We start from the raw sequence: 19,221 nt of genomic DNA, 5'->3' as shown, positions 1-19,221 counted from the left end.
TATTTTTTTTATAGAGTTCTCATGTTATGTCTTAGGTTCCTTGGTATAAAAAATACACCAAGGGCCATCCGTTTAGTTTTGAAGTATTGTATCTCATTGGAATGCCACGTCACAAGGATATGACTCTTGGTGAATTCTTTTATGCGAACACGGAACACATGTCCTTGACCACATGAGGAAGTAAAGTTAGTAAGTTACCATAACTTAGGTTTTGCTCCGTGTTTTCTATGGCAATTCTTTAATAATAATAATAATAATAATAATAATAGATTCAGAATTCATGAAAATGTTGCTAAAAAAAAAGATTCAGAATTGATGTTGGTTAAAAAAAAACAATTACCAAGGGAAGAGAAGGAGACAGATATAATAATGCTCATTAATTAGAGCTCAATTAATTTGTCTGACAAAAATAAAAATAATTTCATGGAGATATGGAGAATCATTAAAGAAAATATCTTGTCGATTCTAGACAGCTACGTTGTATCTGCTTGACCATAACCACTGAACGCAACAACTCTTGATCAGTGGCTACAGTGAACTCTCTCTCTATTTGCTTACAGAGAGAGAAGGATGGGAGTAAAGTCTGTCTTGTTAAATTTGCTGCCATTTGCAGCCATGGTGATGGTGGAATGCCTTGATGTTGGTTTGACCACACTGAGCAAAGCAGCCATGTCCAAAGGGATGAGCCAATTTGTCTTTGTTGTTTACTCTAATGCTCTTGCCACTCTTATCTTGTTACCTTCTTTAATCTTCTACAGGTATATCTACTAATGCCCTTGACTTTCATCAGCAAAACCCCTAATCACATCTATCTTTAATCATTGATGTTGCTATTGAATTGTCGACCTTGCTTTTCTTTTTCTGGGCAGAACAAAGAGACCACCAGTCACCTACTCCCTCCTCTGCAAGTTCTTCCTCCTTAGCCTTGTTGGGTAATGTCATATCATCCATGAAAGAGCTTCTTTTAAATGATTTTGAAAGTGGGTTTGCTTTTTATTTGCAGGAACTTCTTCATTGTGTGTTGTGTTTTGATTTTGTAGGATTACTTTGATGCAGAATTGTGTGTTCACTGGTGTAAGCTACAGTTCTCCTACCCTTGCTTCTGCTATGGGCCAACTAATCCCTGCCTTCACTTTCTTGCTTGCTGTTATCTTCAGGTTTCTCTCTTCTTTTTTTCACTGTACAAAAAGCAGGCGGTGGGAATTAAGTGGAAATCTTGCGCTTCTTCGACTCAAACAAAGAAAATCACTCTATGTGTCGATACTAAAACAAATTTCCAGTTACGATGTTTGTAGACATTTACAAGCGATGAAATGCAAAATTGAGTCGGGATGTTCCCTCTCTACAATATGTTGTTGAATTGTGGGTAGTAAACTCATGAAGTAAGCATGTTGTTGTAAGAGAAGTGGATGTTTTCCTTACAAATTTTAGCCCTTCAAATTCAGGATGGAAAAGCTAGATTGGAGAAGCTCAAGAAGTCGGATCAAAATCATGGGCACACTGGTATCAGTTTCAGGAGCTTTGACTATAACCTTGTACAAGGGCCCTGCAATAGGTGCCATAACTACCCAATCAAATCCTGATCCAATCCCTTCCATCATGTCAACAGCAAATTCTTGGATCATAGGAGGCCTCTTCCTTGTAACTGCTGATTTATGCGTTTCAATATTTACTACTCTTCAGGTAATAGGCTCAAAATGTGTGGTTGCTGTTCATATTAATTGCCTTTGCTGAAATTTAAATGCTTTTTCGTCGAATTATACTTGAAGGCAGCAATTTTAAAAGAGTACCCTTCAGAGATGGCCATGGTCTCCTTCCTCTGCCTCTTTGGGACGATTCAAAGTTCAATAGTTTCCTTGATTGCAGAGCGGAATCCAAATGCTTGGAAACTGAGGCCTGATATTGAGCTCATCTCCATCATCTATTCAGTAAGCACATAAGAAAACATTTGACTACAGTTTTTCTTACAGCCCTCTAATAAGAAGCTTTTTTAGGCTGTGGTTGGCAGTGTGGTGACGTTTGGTGTAACAGCATGGTGCATACGCAAGAAGGGGCCTGTTTTTGTGGCCATTTTTAAACCTGTGGGGATTGCTACTGCTGCGTTTCTGGGTGTTATCTTTCTTGGCGACACACTTCATGTTGGAAGGTAACAGTCTCGTCTAGTTTACATCAGACACTTCCTTTGCTTCATGCTAGTTCTTCATACAGGTAAAGAGAACTACGTCTATAACTAGTTGGTGTTCTTCTGCAGTATTGTTGGAGCAATTATAATTGTTGCCGGTTTCTATGGAGTGATTTGGGCACAATCCAAAGAGGACGAACATAGTAAAGTAAACAGACCCAGAAACCTACAATCACTGTCACAGAAGACTCCTCTCTTGGAGAGCCATATGAACGCCTAAACCAATGTGAGTAGTTATAATACCTGTCTAGCTTGTGGACAAAACCCTATAGGCATTTTTCAAGTTTCTACATTTTCGTTGTCGAATATTCCGTCAAGTGACCGTATTCTAATTCAGCACAATCAAGTTTAGTACATAGTTTTACTCATCCTTTTTTAGCACAAATTGTAATTCCATCAGTTTATTTGGTCTTCATATGAAAAAAGGGCATCATCCGATACATTTGTGATGTGCTAACCATCTCTTGGGTGGATTCTGGCCATGCATTCTTGCAGTTCTTTTTTCTGTGAGAATTGATGAGCAAGGAGCAAAAATGTAGAAAAAAGAGTCCACATCTAAAATACAGAGTTGTCGTCCCGCACCTTGTTGTGGTCTTTATTATTTGGCACCTAGAACTGGAGAGCATCCAGTGAATGCTATTCACAATGCGATGCTGGGAAAAACCACCTATCCAATGGGATATCAGCATTAAAACAACTCATGTAAAATGCTAGATGCATCAAAGGCACTACCCCTAACCTAGTACAGCCCGCCTTTGAATTGCCGAAACAAGAACTTTATGTTCGAGTTGAAGCACCAGAGGGAGAGTTGGGAATTTTTCTAATAGGGGATCAAAGTAGTTTTCCTTGGAGATGGAAAATTCACCCGCCGGGTTTTATCAATTTGCAAATTCTCAATATATAGGAATTTCAACATTCATAAGTTAAATACTCTTGCTGATAGTACAGCAGCAGAAAAACAATGAAAAGAAACAGACCCTGACAAGATTCTCCAAAACTTGTATCAGGTAAAGGAAAGAACACAGCTGCCAATAACACACACTGCAAGTTTTCCTCGTTATGCTTGCTAAAAAGATTCTCAACCCTCAACACCATATAGGAAAGTTGCATCTAAGAAAGTAAAAACTAACAAGTCCACCCTCAATTTTATAAATTATCCCCCACCACAACCCCAACCCCAACCCCAACCCCAACCCCAACCCCAACCCACCCCATCTTGATGAAGGTAAAGAAAGGGGAGTAGCTGGGCCCCAACAAGAATATCGCAATGTACCTAGACTAAGACCCAAATTCATGGCTTAAGATCATCAGAAATTGCAGAAGGTATGCAGTGTGTGGTAAGAATATCTACAGTAGCTTCCTTAGCAGTCTTCATACGGAGAACAACTATCTGCACCAAAACACAGGAAAAAATATCAGCACCAGACACCCACAGACAGAGAACTAGTACATATAGCAGGGATGCAAATGCTTGATGAGCATGCAAACACACACGCACTCAAACACCCCCTGAGAGAGAGAGATAGAGAGGACCTGGTCATATTCTAGATCAAATTTCAGAAACTCGTCGTCACAATTCTCGACCATGTTGGCCAAGCTCTTCAAATTCTTCACTGGCTTACCATTGAAAGCAAGAACCTGCATAGGTATAGAATAAATTACATCAAAAGAGAGGTAGTTCACCAAAAAATAGGTGAAATCATAGACAGGCTGTACCAACTCAATGACAGAAATAAAAAACACCGGTTACAAGACTGCCATTCCTCACCTGAGTGTTAACGATGTCCTCGTACCCAATATTAATGTCAGCCACAAGCACCTGCCAGAAATTTTCCAGGAAAAAAAGAGTTTAAATGCAAGGTCAGCAGAGTAGAATAGTAGTCATATGAACTGACACATGTGCGCTTGCGAGAGAGACCTGAGAAACCACAACCATCTGCTCATCTGGGGATTGTGGCATTGAATGCAAAAGTTTGTCCAAAAGTTTGACAGGAGCTTCAAATTCATATTCTTTGCCATACTGCACAATTATGCAAAAAAGAACAGGGGTGATGTAAAATCAGTTAACCATGAAAGTACATATGATGTTAAGTATTGCATTAAACTGAGTGTGTGTGTGTGTGTGTGTGAGAGAGAGAGAGAGAGAGAGAGAGAGTTGGCATTAAACTGAAGCTGCAAATGGCAAGGCGTGAAAGATTGAATAAATAAATGAGGCTAATATAAAAGTAATTATTTTGCTCTTCAATGTCCATAAAATTAACTTCACAATATAGCAAAGTCATAGGCATGGAGAATGATGTTGGAATAGAAAAACATGCAAATGCAAGCTACAGAAATAAAGGCTCGGTGAGTGAAACTAAATACTTTGGTTGAAAAAAATAAACAGGAATCTGTATATTGCAACCCTCAGAACAAGCTATAAGAACAATGGCTAGCAAAAGGTAGAAGCATTACTACAACAGTAATCCATTCTAATTACAATTAATGTTTTCAATCCCAGGTTACAATGGAAAGTTACAAAAGGACAGCAAAACCAAAAGACAAATCCAGGAAAGTTTGATGGAACTCACCAGTGACCTAATTAGATGAAAATCCATTTCAATAAGTTCTGGGTTTGGGGATTCAGTTACACATTAGCACATGTTCATTAGGTGAACAGGTTTAGTAAGTTTAGAACTCAGCTTCAATAACAGGGTGATGCCCAGAGTTTTAGTACAATTAAAATTGAGTCCTTGTACCTCTAAAATCAACACACTGTCTCTAATGTTTTAGGATGTGGTGAAAGTTTAATATCCTATCATCCCAAGTTCCAAGAGCAAACAAGAACCATGGTGTTGGTTTATAGAAATAAGTTAATACACCTACTGACAAGAAGGGGCAAAGACTCAATGACAATAATACAAATTAGATTATGCAGTGCTACATAAACCATAACCTCTTAGTTAAAGCATTTGCACCAACGAATACATGAAAACTTGCACAAAAGAACGAGAAGAAAGTTTAATGGGCCTTGTCTCTAGCACATAAAGCATACAAGTTAAAAAATATCACGCAGAAGTACCATAGTCAAGAAATAAAATCAATATAGCACAGCCATAGCTTCATGTACAAAAAGAATAAATCACTCGCTTCATAGAGCACCAATTAAAAATGGAAGCATTTAAGATTTCATCACAATAATTTTACTAACTAATAATAAGAGAAGTCATTGGGAATATCAAGAAAAAGTATAGGCAGAAAGGAAAAGGAAAAGGAAAAGGAAAAGTGAAATATGCACCTCAGAACGAAGATAAGGAACAGAAACTGTCGTGAATACAAATCCTGCAATGATATAATAGGATGGAGGTTTTCCCTTCACATGTGGAGGAATTAGCCTTCTGTGAGTTGAGAGTTTGATGACAAATTCTAGAGTCTTAGAATTCCGAAGAACTTTGATCGCTGCATTATCCCCGGTATACTTTTGAGAGATAAGATAGCTGAAGCCAATGCGCTCACCATGCCGAAAGGGAACTGAAATGTCAACAATAAAAGGGGGTGAAATTTCATGCCAAAGAGAATGCTGCATGAATTACCTTTGTATACTATCAGTTCCTAACAAAGCTTCAGGTGTCTGTTTTGAACATAAGAACTTATACACGAACCTGTTCCATCATTAGCAATATCTACCCCATCAAAGCTGAGAATAATGTCTGATGGCTGCAAGACTTCAGATTCTAGAGCAGTGGGATCAACTCTTCTGATACGAACACCCTTCTGATCAGGTTTCATACCCATTGCCATACGCAAATCTGGATTTTCCATCTTCTGCCATTCAATCCCAAGAAATGGAAATCCTAGCATGTAAGGGATGATCATCAGACTTTAACCAGGATCAGTAAGCAATGTGACACTACTAAAATATACACAAAGCAACTTAATTACACAGTATATATACACTTGTATACAAAGCCAGGACGAAATATGTCATAACAGTTAACCTGTGTAGGCTCCATTCTTCTCATAATCTTGGATGAAGTGCTTGATGACCGGTGTTGGTATAACATACCCTATATTCTCAGCATCTTCATGTTTAAGGGACTGAAACGCAATGCCCACACATTCACCTTTATCATTAAAGGCAGGACCACCAGAATTTCCGGAGTTTATAGCAGCATCTATCTACAAATGAAACCATGAGAAAGGTGTGTAAGGGCAGTAGTTCAATAATTACAAAAAAACAAAATGCAAGAGTTTCAACAATGTTACTTGCAAACCCAAAAGCTCTGTGGATCCATGGACATAAGATAGGATCTCTATCCGTGATACAACACCACTTGTCACAGAAATTGTGTCCCCTCCGATTGGGTAACCAACGACAGTTACAGCATCTTGAAGAGCAGGCAATTCTCCAAACTCAACAGGTGATACCCCTTCCCAGAACTCATCATCATTGACTGTTAGCAAGGCTGCAAATCACAAGGAAATTTTGCATTGAGCAAAATGTTTTATCCTATGCATCCAACAAGGTATATAGACTTAATCAACCTTGTTCCGTCATAAGAGAACTGCAAATCTAATTAACATTACCTGCTAGAGCTACATCTACAATTTTCTTTTCATCACACTCATTCCCTTACCGCAGGAAAGCTTGACTACTTGTGGGATCATCTCTTGTCCTAACATATAATCACCTAAATCCCTAATTGCCTCCAACGAAACTTGTATGAACTTTCCTTGCGCATCACAGTCACTATTTCACATCTAAACAGAAATTGAATAATTACACCATTCCAAAAAAAAAAATGCACATACAAGTTATCCTAGCCCATAAAAGCTGACATTTTGCATTCGATGCAAGAAAGTAAGATGCAAAAAAACCCAACTCATCAAACAGAAATAAAGTTTAGAATCAACAAAACTAAAAATTGATCAAGTGCATATATTTCTCGAAAATATGCCCTAATCACACTAAGATACTTGCTTTCTTCGATGTGCATTACAAACCACTTTTAACACAGGATATAGTAAACAGCATGAGCCTAATGACAAGAATATTTACTTATACAACATGAAAAGCTTGAATCTTTACCAATATCACATTCGGTTCCGATAGCAAGAACAGTAGCCAAATACTTAGTATCAGAGCCACGCTTTTTAAGCTTAACCTGTGTATAATGCTCCACAGAGTGTGCATTAGTCAAAACCCTCCTCCCTCGAATAACAAACCCACTACTACTCGAACTATACTGCCTCTTCCTCTGCCACGGAAGCGAGAAATTCGGCTCCGTATGCACACAAAACACCTTTACCACCGCATCCATCGCCGGCAACACCCTCGCCACGCCTTCCACCGGTGTCGCAACCCCAATCTCCCCATTAGTTAATGGCGGGGGCTTCTCTGGTGAGTGCTTTGGTCGCTTCTTAGGGCGGCCGCGGCGGTTTTCGAGGTGATTGGCGCTGGTTGGGGTGGTGGAATTCACAATTTCGACATTGTTGACGGAGAAAACCTCGTCGTTTAAGGTGGGTGTCGTGGGATCTAGGGTTGTTTGGGTTTTAGATTTGCGGCCTCGTTTCTTCCGTTTTCCATCACTGCCCATTGAGAAATGGTTTAAGAGTTTTAGGGTTTTAGGGTTTTTTTTTTTTTTTTCTTAGGTTAGATTTTGTAGAAGTAAGATTGAGTCTCAGTTTAATGATGTGATAATTGTGATGTTGAACAGGGCCAATGGAGAGGGTAAGCTATGGTGGATTTATACTTTTTAAAATACTATTTTGGAAAAATTAGTCTAATTATTTTCTTCACTTATTATTACAATATTGTTATTTTAATTAACGAATAAAAAGTTTTTATATTAAATATTATAATTTTACCACCATCTTTTTGGGAATAGAATTTCAATCGAGAATCGTAATTTCGCTTCCAATGCCTTAGTGACTCCCCAAGAAGCCTTCGAAAAAACAGCAATAATCTCATGATCATTCCTTTTAATAAACATTAGACCTTAAACTCACAAGCTCCAAACAAGCTTTCAAATGAAACCCAGAAGCTTTATCCCAGACTTTTTCTCCTTTATAACATACAAGCATGGTGTAGAGTGGGTGAAGGCCATGAGATTGAGGAAGGGGTTTGGAATGGATATCGATTGGCAGGTGAGTTTTTTATCTTTTTTTTTTCTTGATCTCTTTTGCTTTTGAAGTGTGGATTTTTATGTGATTCTATTGCTCTATCTTTGCAAGGTTTTTAGCTCTTTTCCCTGAGTCTCTTACTTCATTGCTTTCAAGTGGTTTCCAAAGAAGGTTAATTCATCTTTTTATGCTTTTATATATCTTCCCTCTTCTTTTTTTCCCTTGCCATGATGTTTCTTATGTGAGAACTTTGTTCCCATCCTTGGATTTCTCTAAAAGAGAAGGGCTAAAGAGGCATTGTCCTCCACTTGAGAAGCGTTTATTTTTCTTGGTGCTACCTCTAGAGGATTATAGATTGCTCGTAAATGGCCAACTAGCAGGGATTGTGTATGGAGAAGCAATGTGAATCATACACGTCTTATTGAAGTCAAAGGAGGACAAATTGGGTGCATGAGAAAGATTAGCTATAATGGTTCCCTGGTGGTGGCACTCATTTCAAGCATGGAGCAGCTGATGAACTTAAGTTTCTTATATCACTTATTCACTTTTGAACTGGTTAATTTATCATTTAATACAGTGGCAATGATACCAGTAATTGATGATATTTCCAAAACTCAAGCACTATAATGTTTCATCTCTAATGATACAGGTTAGGAAATATGGTAACTAATGATACATGTGATCCATGTTCAGCTGGGGTTGTTCAAGTTCTGGATGTTAGCTATGGTTTTGCTAGCTTCTCATCTTATCTTTTTCCTTTGGATATACAAACAATGTTTTTTGGTCCCAAAGATGGCCATAAAAATTAGATTCAATTTGCTTTATAACGAGGAATCAGTGCCATGACTTCTGTCATTGCCACAAAACAACTATCATACCCTTCTGGCTCTTTTGAGAATGTTCATTGTTCGAGGTGTGTTTGCTTGGGTGTTCTATTCTGGATTTGGAGCAATTTATAGGTGTTAACCTAGCTTTCCATTCCTTACTTCTTTCATATGATTTCTTTGAGGTTGCATTTTTTTTCAGCACCGAGCTTCAAACCATGTTCATCTCTAATTACTTTAGGAGTCAACCCAATATACTCCAGTTCAGGTCAAGTAGCTCCAAGGTAAATTTCTAGAGGTTTTTTTATTAAAAAAATCGTTTTTTTAGGTTTTTAGCCTTTTTAACTTCATTGATTGTTGGTTGACATGGCTTATGTGTTTTTTAATGGTTATTTGGGTTTAATTGGTTCCTTTACTTTCTTGAACTGTATTTGACAAGGGGATTGTTGCTTTGTTTACAAGAAGACATTATTAGATCTTTTTTGGGCTACAAGGAGAGACCAAATTATGGTAAATTTACAAGACTACAAGGAGAAACTAGATTGTGATCGCTATGTTGCTGTCATCACATATGTATCTTTGAGGGAGATGATAAAACCTGGTGCCTTCACTATTATATCTCCTATGATTATTAGATGGTTAATTGCTTGCCATTTGAATTTACTTCTTTTGCTTATATCTTTAAGGGTTAAATGAAGTTTCCTTGACATTTTTATTATTTGAAGGCCTTCTGTTTTGGATTTTGGGGTAATATACAAGACATTATGTACTAGGGGCTAAAGTTGTGGCTTCCATACTAATGTTTGTGATAGTTTCAGGTATTCTCATGGTTCTTTTCCTGAACATATCAGTTAGATTTTGTGAAACTATTTAGATGTTTGGTAAATGTTGTTGTAGTTGTGTTGTGTTTTTTACACAAATGGTTGGTATCCATACCAAATTTGCTGGAGATAAGGAGATTCTAGAAAAGCTATAGAAAGAGTTTGATGTCTAAACCAAATATTTCTCTCATGTATTGACCATGCTTTATTCCTTAGCAATATCATTGTCAACATCGACAACCTCCACCATTGCTAAATCTCTGACTCTTTCTTATTTGTTTTTAGAAAAAAGAAAGAGAATATTCTCTCTAACTATCAAAGCTTGTTGAATGAAAGCAAAGTCTCAATCTTTCTCAGGCACAAAGGTAGAGAGAGACGAAGTGTGAATTGGAAGACAAAAATAACAGCAACCCACATAAGGGGTTTCTTGAAAACCTAGCAAAATTCATGTTTTCTCTAGGTCCTCAACAGAAACTATTGTTTTATGCAAACATTTATTTTGGTTTCTTGAGCTTATTTGAGGAATGTTTTTTTCTTAGTAATAAGGGTTCAATTATGTAGGTGATTGATTCTGTTAGAACTTTAGAGGGAAAAGAATTAAAAAAAAATGGCTTTGTTTAGAAAGTTTTTCTATAGAAAACCACCTGATGGGCTTTTAGAGATCTCTAAAAGGGTTTATGGTATGCTTTAAATTTTGATTAATTTACAAACTTTATGGTTAAAATTTGATGGGTTTTGGTTCATTTGTGATTTGAATTTCTTGCATTGATATTGGTAGGTAATTGATCCTGAAAGTCTCTTTCTTTTATGATGATATCATGAGGACTTGGTTTTGCCATTTGGTAAACCAGAAGGAAAAATGCAGAACACAGATAAGAGCTTTGATGTCTAAACCAAAAATTGCTCTCATGTCATGACCATGTTAGTTTTTTACCTTTTCTTTATGTACTTTGCAACAAGCCCTCCATGCTAACTTTCATAAAAAAAAAAATTCATTCTTATTTAGTAAGGTCAACGCCAACCATCTAATAATTTGCTTATATTTTGGCTAACAATGTGCCATGTTGTTAGACAAAAAATTCAGATTTTATGCTCTAGTGCTATACTAGGATTGAAGCTTTATGGCTTTGGAGTTGACCACGATTTCTTCTATGATTTAATAATTTGAAACAACTCCAACGGATGATGTCTTATGTATATATGTATGTATATCTGTACATTTTCCTTTCTGTTTGTATACAATATGCTTATTTCATCTTTATTATCTCTGCAACCAAAAATGTAGGATTCAACCTTTGTTGCACACACGTGGTTGCTTTATGTTTTGGGGGAAGAGAGAAAAAATGGTTGTTGACTCTCTTCACTGAGGATAAATTACAGGAAAAAAAAAAAGGAATTAGAATGGGTGAGAGATTGGGTCTGTTGATTAAGCATTTTCACCATTTCGCATTGACCCTTAGATTTCTCATGTGTCTATAGATTTGACATGGATTCAACATAAGAGGTGAGAAGGTTGACTGTTATTTTATGATGAATTATCATAAAACATTAGATAATTTTATAAGGAATCATTTTAAGTCTTTTGTGTTTGTGTTAAAAAAAAAAAAGATGTTCCACTGACAAGCTTTCTCGCGAGCTCTTTTTTATCGGCTCGAAATCAAGCGAGCTCAATGTTTCATATGCTAATTGGAACCTTTTTTCTCTTATTTTTAAACCATTGCTTCTTGTTATTGCTCTTACATAAACAATTGCTTAGCTGCATAATGTAAAACTCATGTCACCATCTTACTCCTCTACCCAGGAATCAGCCTCCCAACTTCTTTTTAAAAAGAACACATCAGCCATGTTATTCTTTAACATTTTCTATTTCCATTCTTAAGTCATAAGATGTTGCCTAACTACATTTTTTCTCCATGTAGTAGCGCCAGGGAAGGCCAGGCGCTCCTCCCATCCGAGGAGGATCTAACAGAAGGGCATATTTCGCCATCAAGACTAGAAGAGGAGACTAGAAGAGGCAACGCCTGCTGCAAAGTGCCAATGGGCATTCCCACCTTCCAGCACACATGTTATTTAACTTTTTAAGACGCCATCTGCACTTTATAAACCGTGATTTGCTGTTGTTTTCTGGCTCCTTCTCATGCTTAAGTAGGGCTTAGCTACTGTAAAAATGTGATAGTCCTGTTTAGAACAATTTTGCATTTTCATTCAAATCTTGCCATTTGCACCTAATAAACCTGATCATTTTTTTTCTATAATGTGATTGCATGTTTAGTGCTAACATCCTTATTGACATTCCACAAGGCCAAAAAATTCCACAAGGCCACTTTCATATTTTCGTTTGAGAAAATAATTTTTGTTAACTCTTTTTCATGAGAATAAAATTAGTTGTGACCATTGTTTTACCCTGCATTTAAGTTAGTTCGAGAAACAAGCATGGTTGTCCCATATTACTTTGTTTGCTTTTTAAAAAAAGAAATTGGTGATAAAAATATGTTGTGTAAAAACATGCTTAGTCAGTTGCCTACACTCTCACACCATGTTGGTTGCTTTCTTATATGATGCATTTTCGTTGTTGTTTCATTCATTTTGATTTCAAGTCTGCATGCTATCATTACTCCTGCCAGTTTCTTTTCACTGCTGCAACAACCATGGTTGAGTTAGGACTTCTGTTTATGAATGTTGTCAGCGTTATCTACACGAGGATATATTGTTTTCATATTCATATGTTTTTTTTTTTTTTTTGCTTTTCTTTTCCAGGTTATCATGATGTTGCTTGCTTTGTTTCCTCCAGTTATTTTCTTTCCAAACCCTTAATTTGGTATTTGGTTATAGGAACAGTCAACAAGCGGTCATAGCTCTACAAATCGATACATCTTCGTGGAGGTTTATTAGCCCTTTCTTGCTCTTCTCCAAGATCCTTTGCCAAGGCCTCTTCTGCAGATTTAGAAGAAGGATGTGCACAACGACAACTTCATTGTCTGTTCCTTTTCTTCCTTTCACAAGCAAGACTTGCGAGGCACGCTAAGGAAATGCTATGTTGTTTAACATCTACTACTGCTGCTTGTAGAACTGTGATCTTCCTATCACCAATGTATGTTCTATGCATTTACTGCTCGTTTCGGCCTTTTTCTTGCAATGTTTGTCATATCAACGCATTCTTAATTGACTTCTTCTCTTTCGTTCCAAGCCATTGTCGATGAACTTTCTTTCAGTTGCCTTCCGGTTTCAAGCGATCAAAGTTAATGAACGTTCAGTGCCCCGCTGCATAGCGCAGGCACATATATACTGAATACTGAATTCCAAGGACTGATTGGTTTGGTGTTTTTAAAAAATTTAAAAATTTTTTATTTTGTTTTTTATTTTAAATTAATATGTTTTTAGTGTTTATAAATCATTTTAATGTTCTGATGTCAAAAATAATTTTTAAAAAATAAAAAATATATTATTTTGATGTATTTTCCAGCAAAAATTTATTTTGAAAAACCATCGCTATCACAATCTTAAACATATCCCACTTCATTTGAGATGGCCATTGTCAGCTAGTACAAGTATAATTTAAGCTTCGAAGGAGGAAAAAAGATTTTGAAATCAATTTAGATTTTTTTAAGGTTTTTATTTTTTAAGAAACAATTGATTTATAACTCGTGGCCTAAGCAAAATTGCATCATAAGTGAACAGAAAACAAATATTGATTAAACACAAAAGATTATGAAAAATCAAGATAGAAAATTTATGAAAAAAAAAGAGGGAAAGGGGGGAATTTCTCATAATAGAACATAATATTATAATGAAAAAAATGTACTTTCTTGATTTTAATATAAAAAAATCAACATAGAAAATTGAAAAAATAAAAGGGAAAAAAAAACAAAATCTTGTTATGATATTATAGGGAAAAAGTAATTCAGAAAATAATATATCATGATAATATGAGAAAACACAGTCACAATCAAACAAAAATATATTTTATTTTATTTTATTTTTGTCATCAAACATTTATAAACACAACACAGTGACCACACACACTATCAAATACCACATCGCAATCATCTAAGTGGTGGCTCAATGGTAAAAGCTTGGGACTAAGAGGTTTGCTCCCTCTATGGTTTCAGGTTCGAATCCTGCGATTGCTTATATGATGGCCACTAGAGGCTTACATGATCGTTAACTTCAGGGCTTGTGGGATTAGTTGAGGTGCGCGCAAGCTGACCCGGACACCCACGTTAAACTAAAAAAAAAATATCACATCGCAACATGTCACAATAATACTAAACAAATCCTAAATAGTAATTTATTATATTATTAATGATAATTTTTAATATGAGATATTAATTTCAAGAGTTTTCTGTTTAATTAATAGCCGAGAGGAAAACACAAAACATTTGGGCGATTTGCATTAAAAGTAAATGGATTGTTCATCATTTGTCGGTATGCGAAGAAGTAAAACCTTATGTAACTATTTAGTAGGTGCTCAGTGATAAGAGCTTGAAATTAAAAAGTTTGCTTCTCCTATGATTTTAGATTCGAGCCATGTGGTTACTAATATGATGGTCACTGAAGGCTTGTATGGTCGTTAACTTCAGGACCCGTAGGATTAGTCGAGGTGCGTGCAAATTGATCCGAACACTCACGTTAATAATATTAAAAGAAAGCTTTATGATTGTTCCTCATTACTTTGTTTCACAACGTAATCATATGTAGTTATAAATTAGTTTTTACCCTTTTATTTCAGTAATTTAAAATAAAATCATTATATAATTTCTCTGATTTTATCTAAATTGTTTTTATTATTGTTGGTAACCTGGTCTTTTTAAAAAAGTTTTAATTAATTGATTATCGTTCATCCTTGTTTTCGAGCAAGTTCCGAACTGTTTTTATGATCATTGTTAACTTAATCTTGATTATTTTTTACAAAACTTTTCAAATGATTTTTTAATTTGTTGATGGATTGCTCCTTCTTGTTTTCAAAAGATTTTCCTAATTTATTGTTGGATTGTTCCTTCTTATTTTCAAGCATATTTTTGCACTGTTTTATGATTGTTGCTAACCTAATATTATTCGTTTTTTAGCGGATGTTTTATATGACTTTTCAATTCCTTAAACTATCATTTATTTGCTTTTATATGTTTTTGTTATTATTATATCATTTTAATTTATAATTTTATTTAATTTGTTCAACTATGACAAACATAATCATAAGATTCCAAAGTAGATATATTTTTTTTTAATTAGAAGCCTTTGATAGGGAAAATCATGAAAATAAAGATACTTCGATAATAAATAACTAAAGTATAGATACTTGATTAGAAATAAAATATAATGTTCATCCATACTTGGCATACATGTCAACATATTGATGTGTCAATTTAACGGTTTAATCAATTTGGTAATACATGACAATAACACTTGATTATATAAACTCTAAGAAAAAGTTTAACTGATTAAGTTTTAGATTTGTTTTTCAATGGTCACGAATTCGAGTCCCCTCATGGCTATTGGAGGCTTACATGATCGTTAATTTCAAGACCCGTGAGATTAGTTAAGGTGCACGCAAACTAGTCCGGATATCTACATTAATAAAAAAAACATTAAAAATTCACACACTAAAATAACAAAAATAAAGTTGGTACACTTAAATAGAAAAAACAAAGTTGAATCTCTTTGTAGTTTACCTGGAAAAAAAAAAAAGAGGAAGAAGAAGAAGAAAGAATAAACATAGGCGTATTCTTGGAAATGATATTACTCCATGTGTAGTGTTTTCAAGGTCTATGAACAATGGTCAAGAATGCCTTCTTGTAATAGAGTGGTCTCATTCAATGAAAAGGCAACACAAAAAAAATATAGAAAAAGGGTAATTATTAATTATTGACAAGACATTTGTGACTAAATTGTTGTAGCTACATTACAAAATATTATTAACTGAAATATTTTATTTTTTATTAAGGTTTTTTTTTAATTCAATTTCACTAACCTAATCTTCTTCTTATTTTATTTTATTTTATTCTTGAATATTAGATTATTTTGAAAATTTTGTTTTATTTTCTTTTTGTTTAGTTAAATACCGGTCTCGTGGACTTTCTTTTTTTTTCTTTTTTAATTTCAACATTTAACATTAGATTTATTGAAAATAGAGCTTCATATTTTTTTTTTAATTTGTTTTCTATAAATTCATCTTGATATTATGACCAAGATGACAAGTTTAACAGGTTAATCTGAGTTGACATGGATCTTTTTCTTCAAGTCTCTTCTTTAATTGATTTGTTTTTCTATTTAATCTTTCAACCTTCAACATTGGATCTGTTGGAAATGGAGGTTCATAATTTTTTTTATTTACTTTTTATCAATATATCCCAGTCTCATGACCTAGGTTGCGGGTTTAACAAGTTAGCCCGAGTTGACTTGAGTTGTTTTTTTTAGATCTTTTTTTAATTGATTTTTTTTTTCAATTTCATCTCTCAACATTAAATTTGTTGGAAATTAGGTTTTGTAATTGTTTTTTATTCTCTTTCTATACTTTATCCTAATATCATTACTTGGGTCACGGGTTGACTCAATTCATATTTTTTTTTTTGTTCTTTTTTAATTGAATATTTCCTTTTCAATATAACCATTCAGCAACTCGAGCTTCTTTTTTATTTAGTTATTTTTTTAATTTTATCATTTAATATTAGGTTGTTTGGGAATTGAGCTTTATAATATATATATTTTTTTAATTTTATTTCTATGAAGTTATCACAGTTTTATAGATTTTTTTTTCTCAATTTCAACCTTTAATATTTGATCTATTAGAAATGGAGCTTCATAATTTTTTTATTTGCTTTTTATCAAGTTATCTGATCTCATTACTTGTTTCGTGAGTTTGATAGGTTAAGCTAGATTGACTTGGGTAGTTTTCTGTCATTTTTTAAAATTATTTTTTTTCAAATTCGTCCTTCAACATTTAGTTGATTATGAATTATCCTTCATAATTTATTTTGATTCACTTTCTATAGAGTTATCATGATCTCATAATCCAGGTTGCATATTTGATAAATTAAATTGGGTCAATCAAATATACCATCGTCTCAATATTTAAAAAAAATATCATTCAATATATCATTATATCAATATTTAAAACAAATATCATTCAATATACATCATATTTTGAGTTAGTAATTAAACTTTTTTTATTAAAAAATACACCAACGACATTAAATGTTTTATTTTAAAAAAATTAATTTAAACCGCAACACAAACACAAGAAAATAATCTAGTGTCATTCTTAGAAACCAAGCGTATTAGCTATGCAGTATACTATGATTTGCTTTGTAAAACAGTGCTTGAATTTCCTGTTACTAGAAATAATATTTTTTGCACCCATCTTGCTTCATTTTTACTTATTCCTGTACAGATCCTACTGTTCAATTTAGATAATTTGCAATCTAGTTATCTTTATAAGATGCAAGTTATAATAGATTATGTCTAATAATCATCGCTTATTTCTCTTGAAGGTCTAAGAGACCAAATCATGTCTAATATAATATATCATAAATATATTATTTCATATTATATTGTATCTTAACTTTTCAATTCAAATCATCGAAACTATGAAAATATTATTGGGCTATCTTATTTCCAAGGAATAATGCTGAAGGTGAAAAAATACACCAGGCGCGACTGCAACAATATGCCTGAATAAAAAATACACCAAGAACTAATTTGATGCTTGATTGTGTAAAAAAGAGTTGAATTTTATTAATTAAAAAATTAAAATAATAAGGATTAAATTTTGTACAGAAACAAAAAAAATAGCCTTTTCTTTTTTATATGAAAGACTACATTCTGATCTCTAAAATTTTTAATTATTTTATTTCTAATCTTTTAAGAGTTTCACGTTTCGATTCTTAATATTATTTATTTTATATTTTAGTTTTTGAAATTTAAAAAAAAAAAGAGTTGCTGAAAAATACAAGAGAAAAGATAAAGCGGTCATCAACCACTTTCAGTCACTAAAAAAGCTCATATTAGTGTCAATGGGTTCCTCTTAACAAGAAGGGTTCATTCAGGTGTTTTTTACAATTAATGTTGATAGAAAAAGTAGATTGAGAATTAAGAAATTATATTTTGTTTTGTTTTGTTTAATTTTAGTTTTTTTTTTAATATAGATCTAAGGGTGTTTTAAGATTGGAATTGTGTTTATTTGGGTACTTCTAGTATTTCTTTGATGTTTTTAGATGAAAAATAGTTGAAAATAGATTTTTAAAATTCAAAAACTAGGATCTTATTTTTTCATCGTGTGTACCTAGCATTTTAGGCCCATGCGTGCCTAGCTTTCCTTGTCTAGGTCAAACACACAGACCCAACCTTCTAGGCCTAGATTTCGGGCCTTTTCCTATGTCCCATTAGTTTTTTTTCCTTAAGTTTTTATTCAAATGCATTATATATAAAATAATTAATATCATATTTAAAGTAGTATTGATTTTTATATATTTATAAATCATATTATAGGTTTTTATAGTAATATTAATATTTTTTTAATTATTATATACCTAATATGAAAAAAAAATAAAAATATGTTCATCAATATTCTATAAAAGTAAAATTTCCTTTCTATTGTCTTTTAATAGATTTCTTTTTGCATAATTTTATCACATTAACTAATTATTTTCCTTCAATCATTTTAATATTTTTATTAAAACTTGCTTTTGAAATTATTATATGTTTTTTATGTTTCTAATTAAAAATATCTTTTTGTTAAAATAATTATGAAACATATTAATAACAACCCATTTATTTTATTTGGTTTTTAATTTGATCATTCTTCTTGATATTAATAGAAACATCTTGTCAATATATGTGCCATTAAAGCATTTATGAATTTCATCCTGCCAAAAACAATAGATCAAGACCATTAAAGGATATTTTGAAGTTAAAAATACATTTAATGAGATTCTTAGTATATTTCTTGAGGTTTTCAAGATAAAAAAAAAATGTTAGAAAATAGACTTTTGAATTTTAAAAACTTAGATCTCAACTTGCCAATTATTTTTAGTTGTCATAATATTAACAAGTCAGTGATGCATAGATTAAATGACGTTTCATCCGTTTTTAATAAAAGAAAAAAATCTAGGCACAAGAACCTGCCCTTCCACAAGCGTCTATGTTTCTTGTATTTGGGTAGAAGCATTGGCCCATCCTTCCAAGCATATACACGTATGACCTGTTTTATTTGGGGCAGATGCGAGTGGCCTTTTTTAAAATATATATTTTTTATTATTATTTTTTTCAAAAAAATCTCTTTAAATAATTTTTTTAA

General features: G+C 33.5%; 3 protein-coding genes across 21 annotated transcripts; 2 read left to right on the top strand and 1 right to left on the bottom strand.

The window, feature by feature from the left end:
• Window positions 1-432: 432 nt before the first annotated feature.
• On the top strand, window positions 433-2,550 carry LOC7457717 (WAT1-related protein At3g28050). Its single transcript, XM_024586327.2, has 7 exons — window positions 433-758; window positions 870-932; window positions 1,041-1,157; window positions 1,446-1,683; window positions 1,770-1,928; window positions 1,995-2,146; window positions 2,252-2,550. The coding sequence occupies exons 1-7, from the start codon at window positions 571-573 to the stop codon at window positions 2,400-2,402; spliced, it is 1,068 nt and encodes a 355-aa protein (XP_024442095.1). The 5' UTR covers window positions 433-570; the 3' UTR covers window positions 2,403-2,550.
• A 505-nt stretch (window positions 2,551-3,055) lies between these two features.
• Window positions 3,056-7,758, bottom strand: LOC7453757 (protease Do-like 9). Its single transcript, XM_002321541.4, has 9 exons — window positions 7,251-7,758; window positions 6,428-6,627; window positions 6,160-6,340; window positions 5,824-6,015; window positions 5,460-5,692; window positions 4,101-4,202; window positions 3,951-4,001; window positions 3,716-3,820; window positions 3,056-3,572 (listed from the first exon to the last, which is right to left on the bottom strand). The coding sequence occupies exons 1-9, from the start codon at window positions 7,756-7,758 to the stop codon at window positions 3,474-3,476; spliced, it is 1,671 nt and encodes a 556-aa protein (XP_002321577.2). The 3' UTR covers window positions 3,056-3,473.
• A 289-nt stretch (window positions 7,759-8,047) lies between these two features.
• LOC112324312 (uncharacterized) lies at window positions 8,048-13,140 on the top strand. 19 transcript variants are annotated; one of them, XR_008057460.1, is made up of 5 exons: window positions 8,048-8,308; window positions 8,396-8,455; window positions 9,311-9,392; window positions 11,852-11,994; window positions 12,687-13,140. XR_008057460.1 is itself a non-coding variant. In XM_024586328.2 (5 exons), the coding sequence occupies exons 1-5, from the start codon at window positions 8,192-8,194 to the stop codon at window positions 12,782-12,784; spliced, it is 495 nt and encodes a 164-aa protein (XP_024442096.1). In that variant the 5' UTR covers window positions 8,048-8,191; the 3' UTR covers window positions 12,785-13,140. The 19 variants fall into 19 exon arrangements, 1 of the variants encoding a protein (XP_024442096.1); XR_008057459.1 differs by having other exon boundaries at window positions 11,849-11,994; XR_002978097.2 differs by having other exon boundaries at window positions 9,574-11,994.
• The last annotated feature ends 6,081 nt before the right edge of the window (window positions 13,141-19,221 follow it).

Source organism: Populus trichocarpa, chromosome 15 (genome assembly GCF_000002775.5).
Source record: "Populus trichocarpa isolate Nisqually-1 chromosome 15, P.trichocarpa_v4.1, whole genome shotgun sequence".
NCBI classification, from domain to species: Eukaryota; Viridiplantae; Streptophyta; class Magnoliopsida; order Malpighiales; family Salicaceae; genus Populus; species Populus trichocarpa.
The sequence above is the reverse complement of the archived record's forward strand: the minus strand, read 5'-3'. Positions and strand labels throughout refer to the sequence as shown.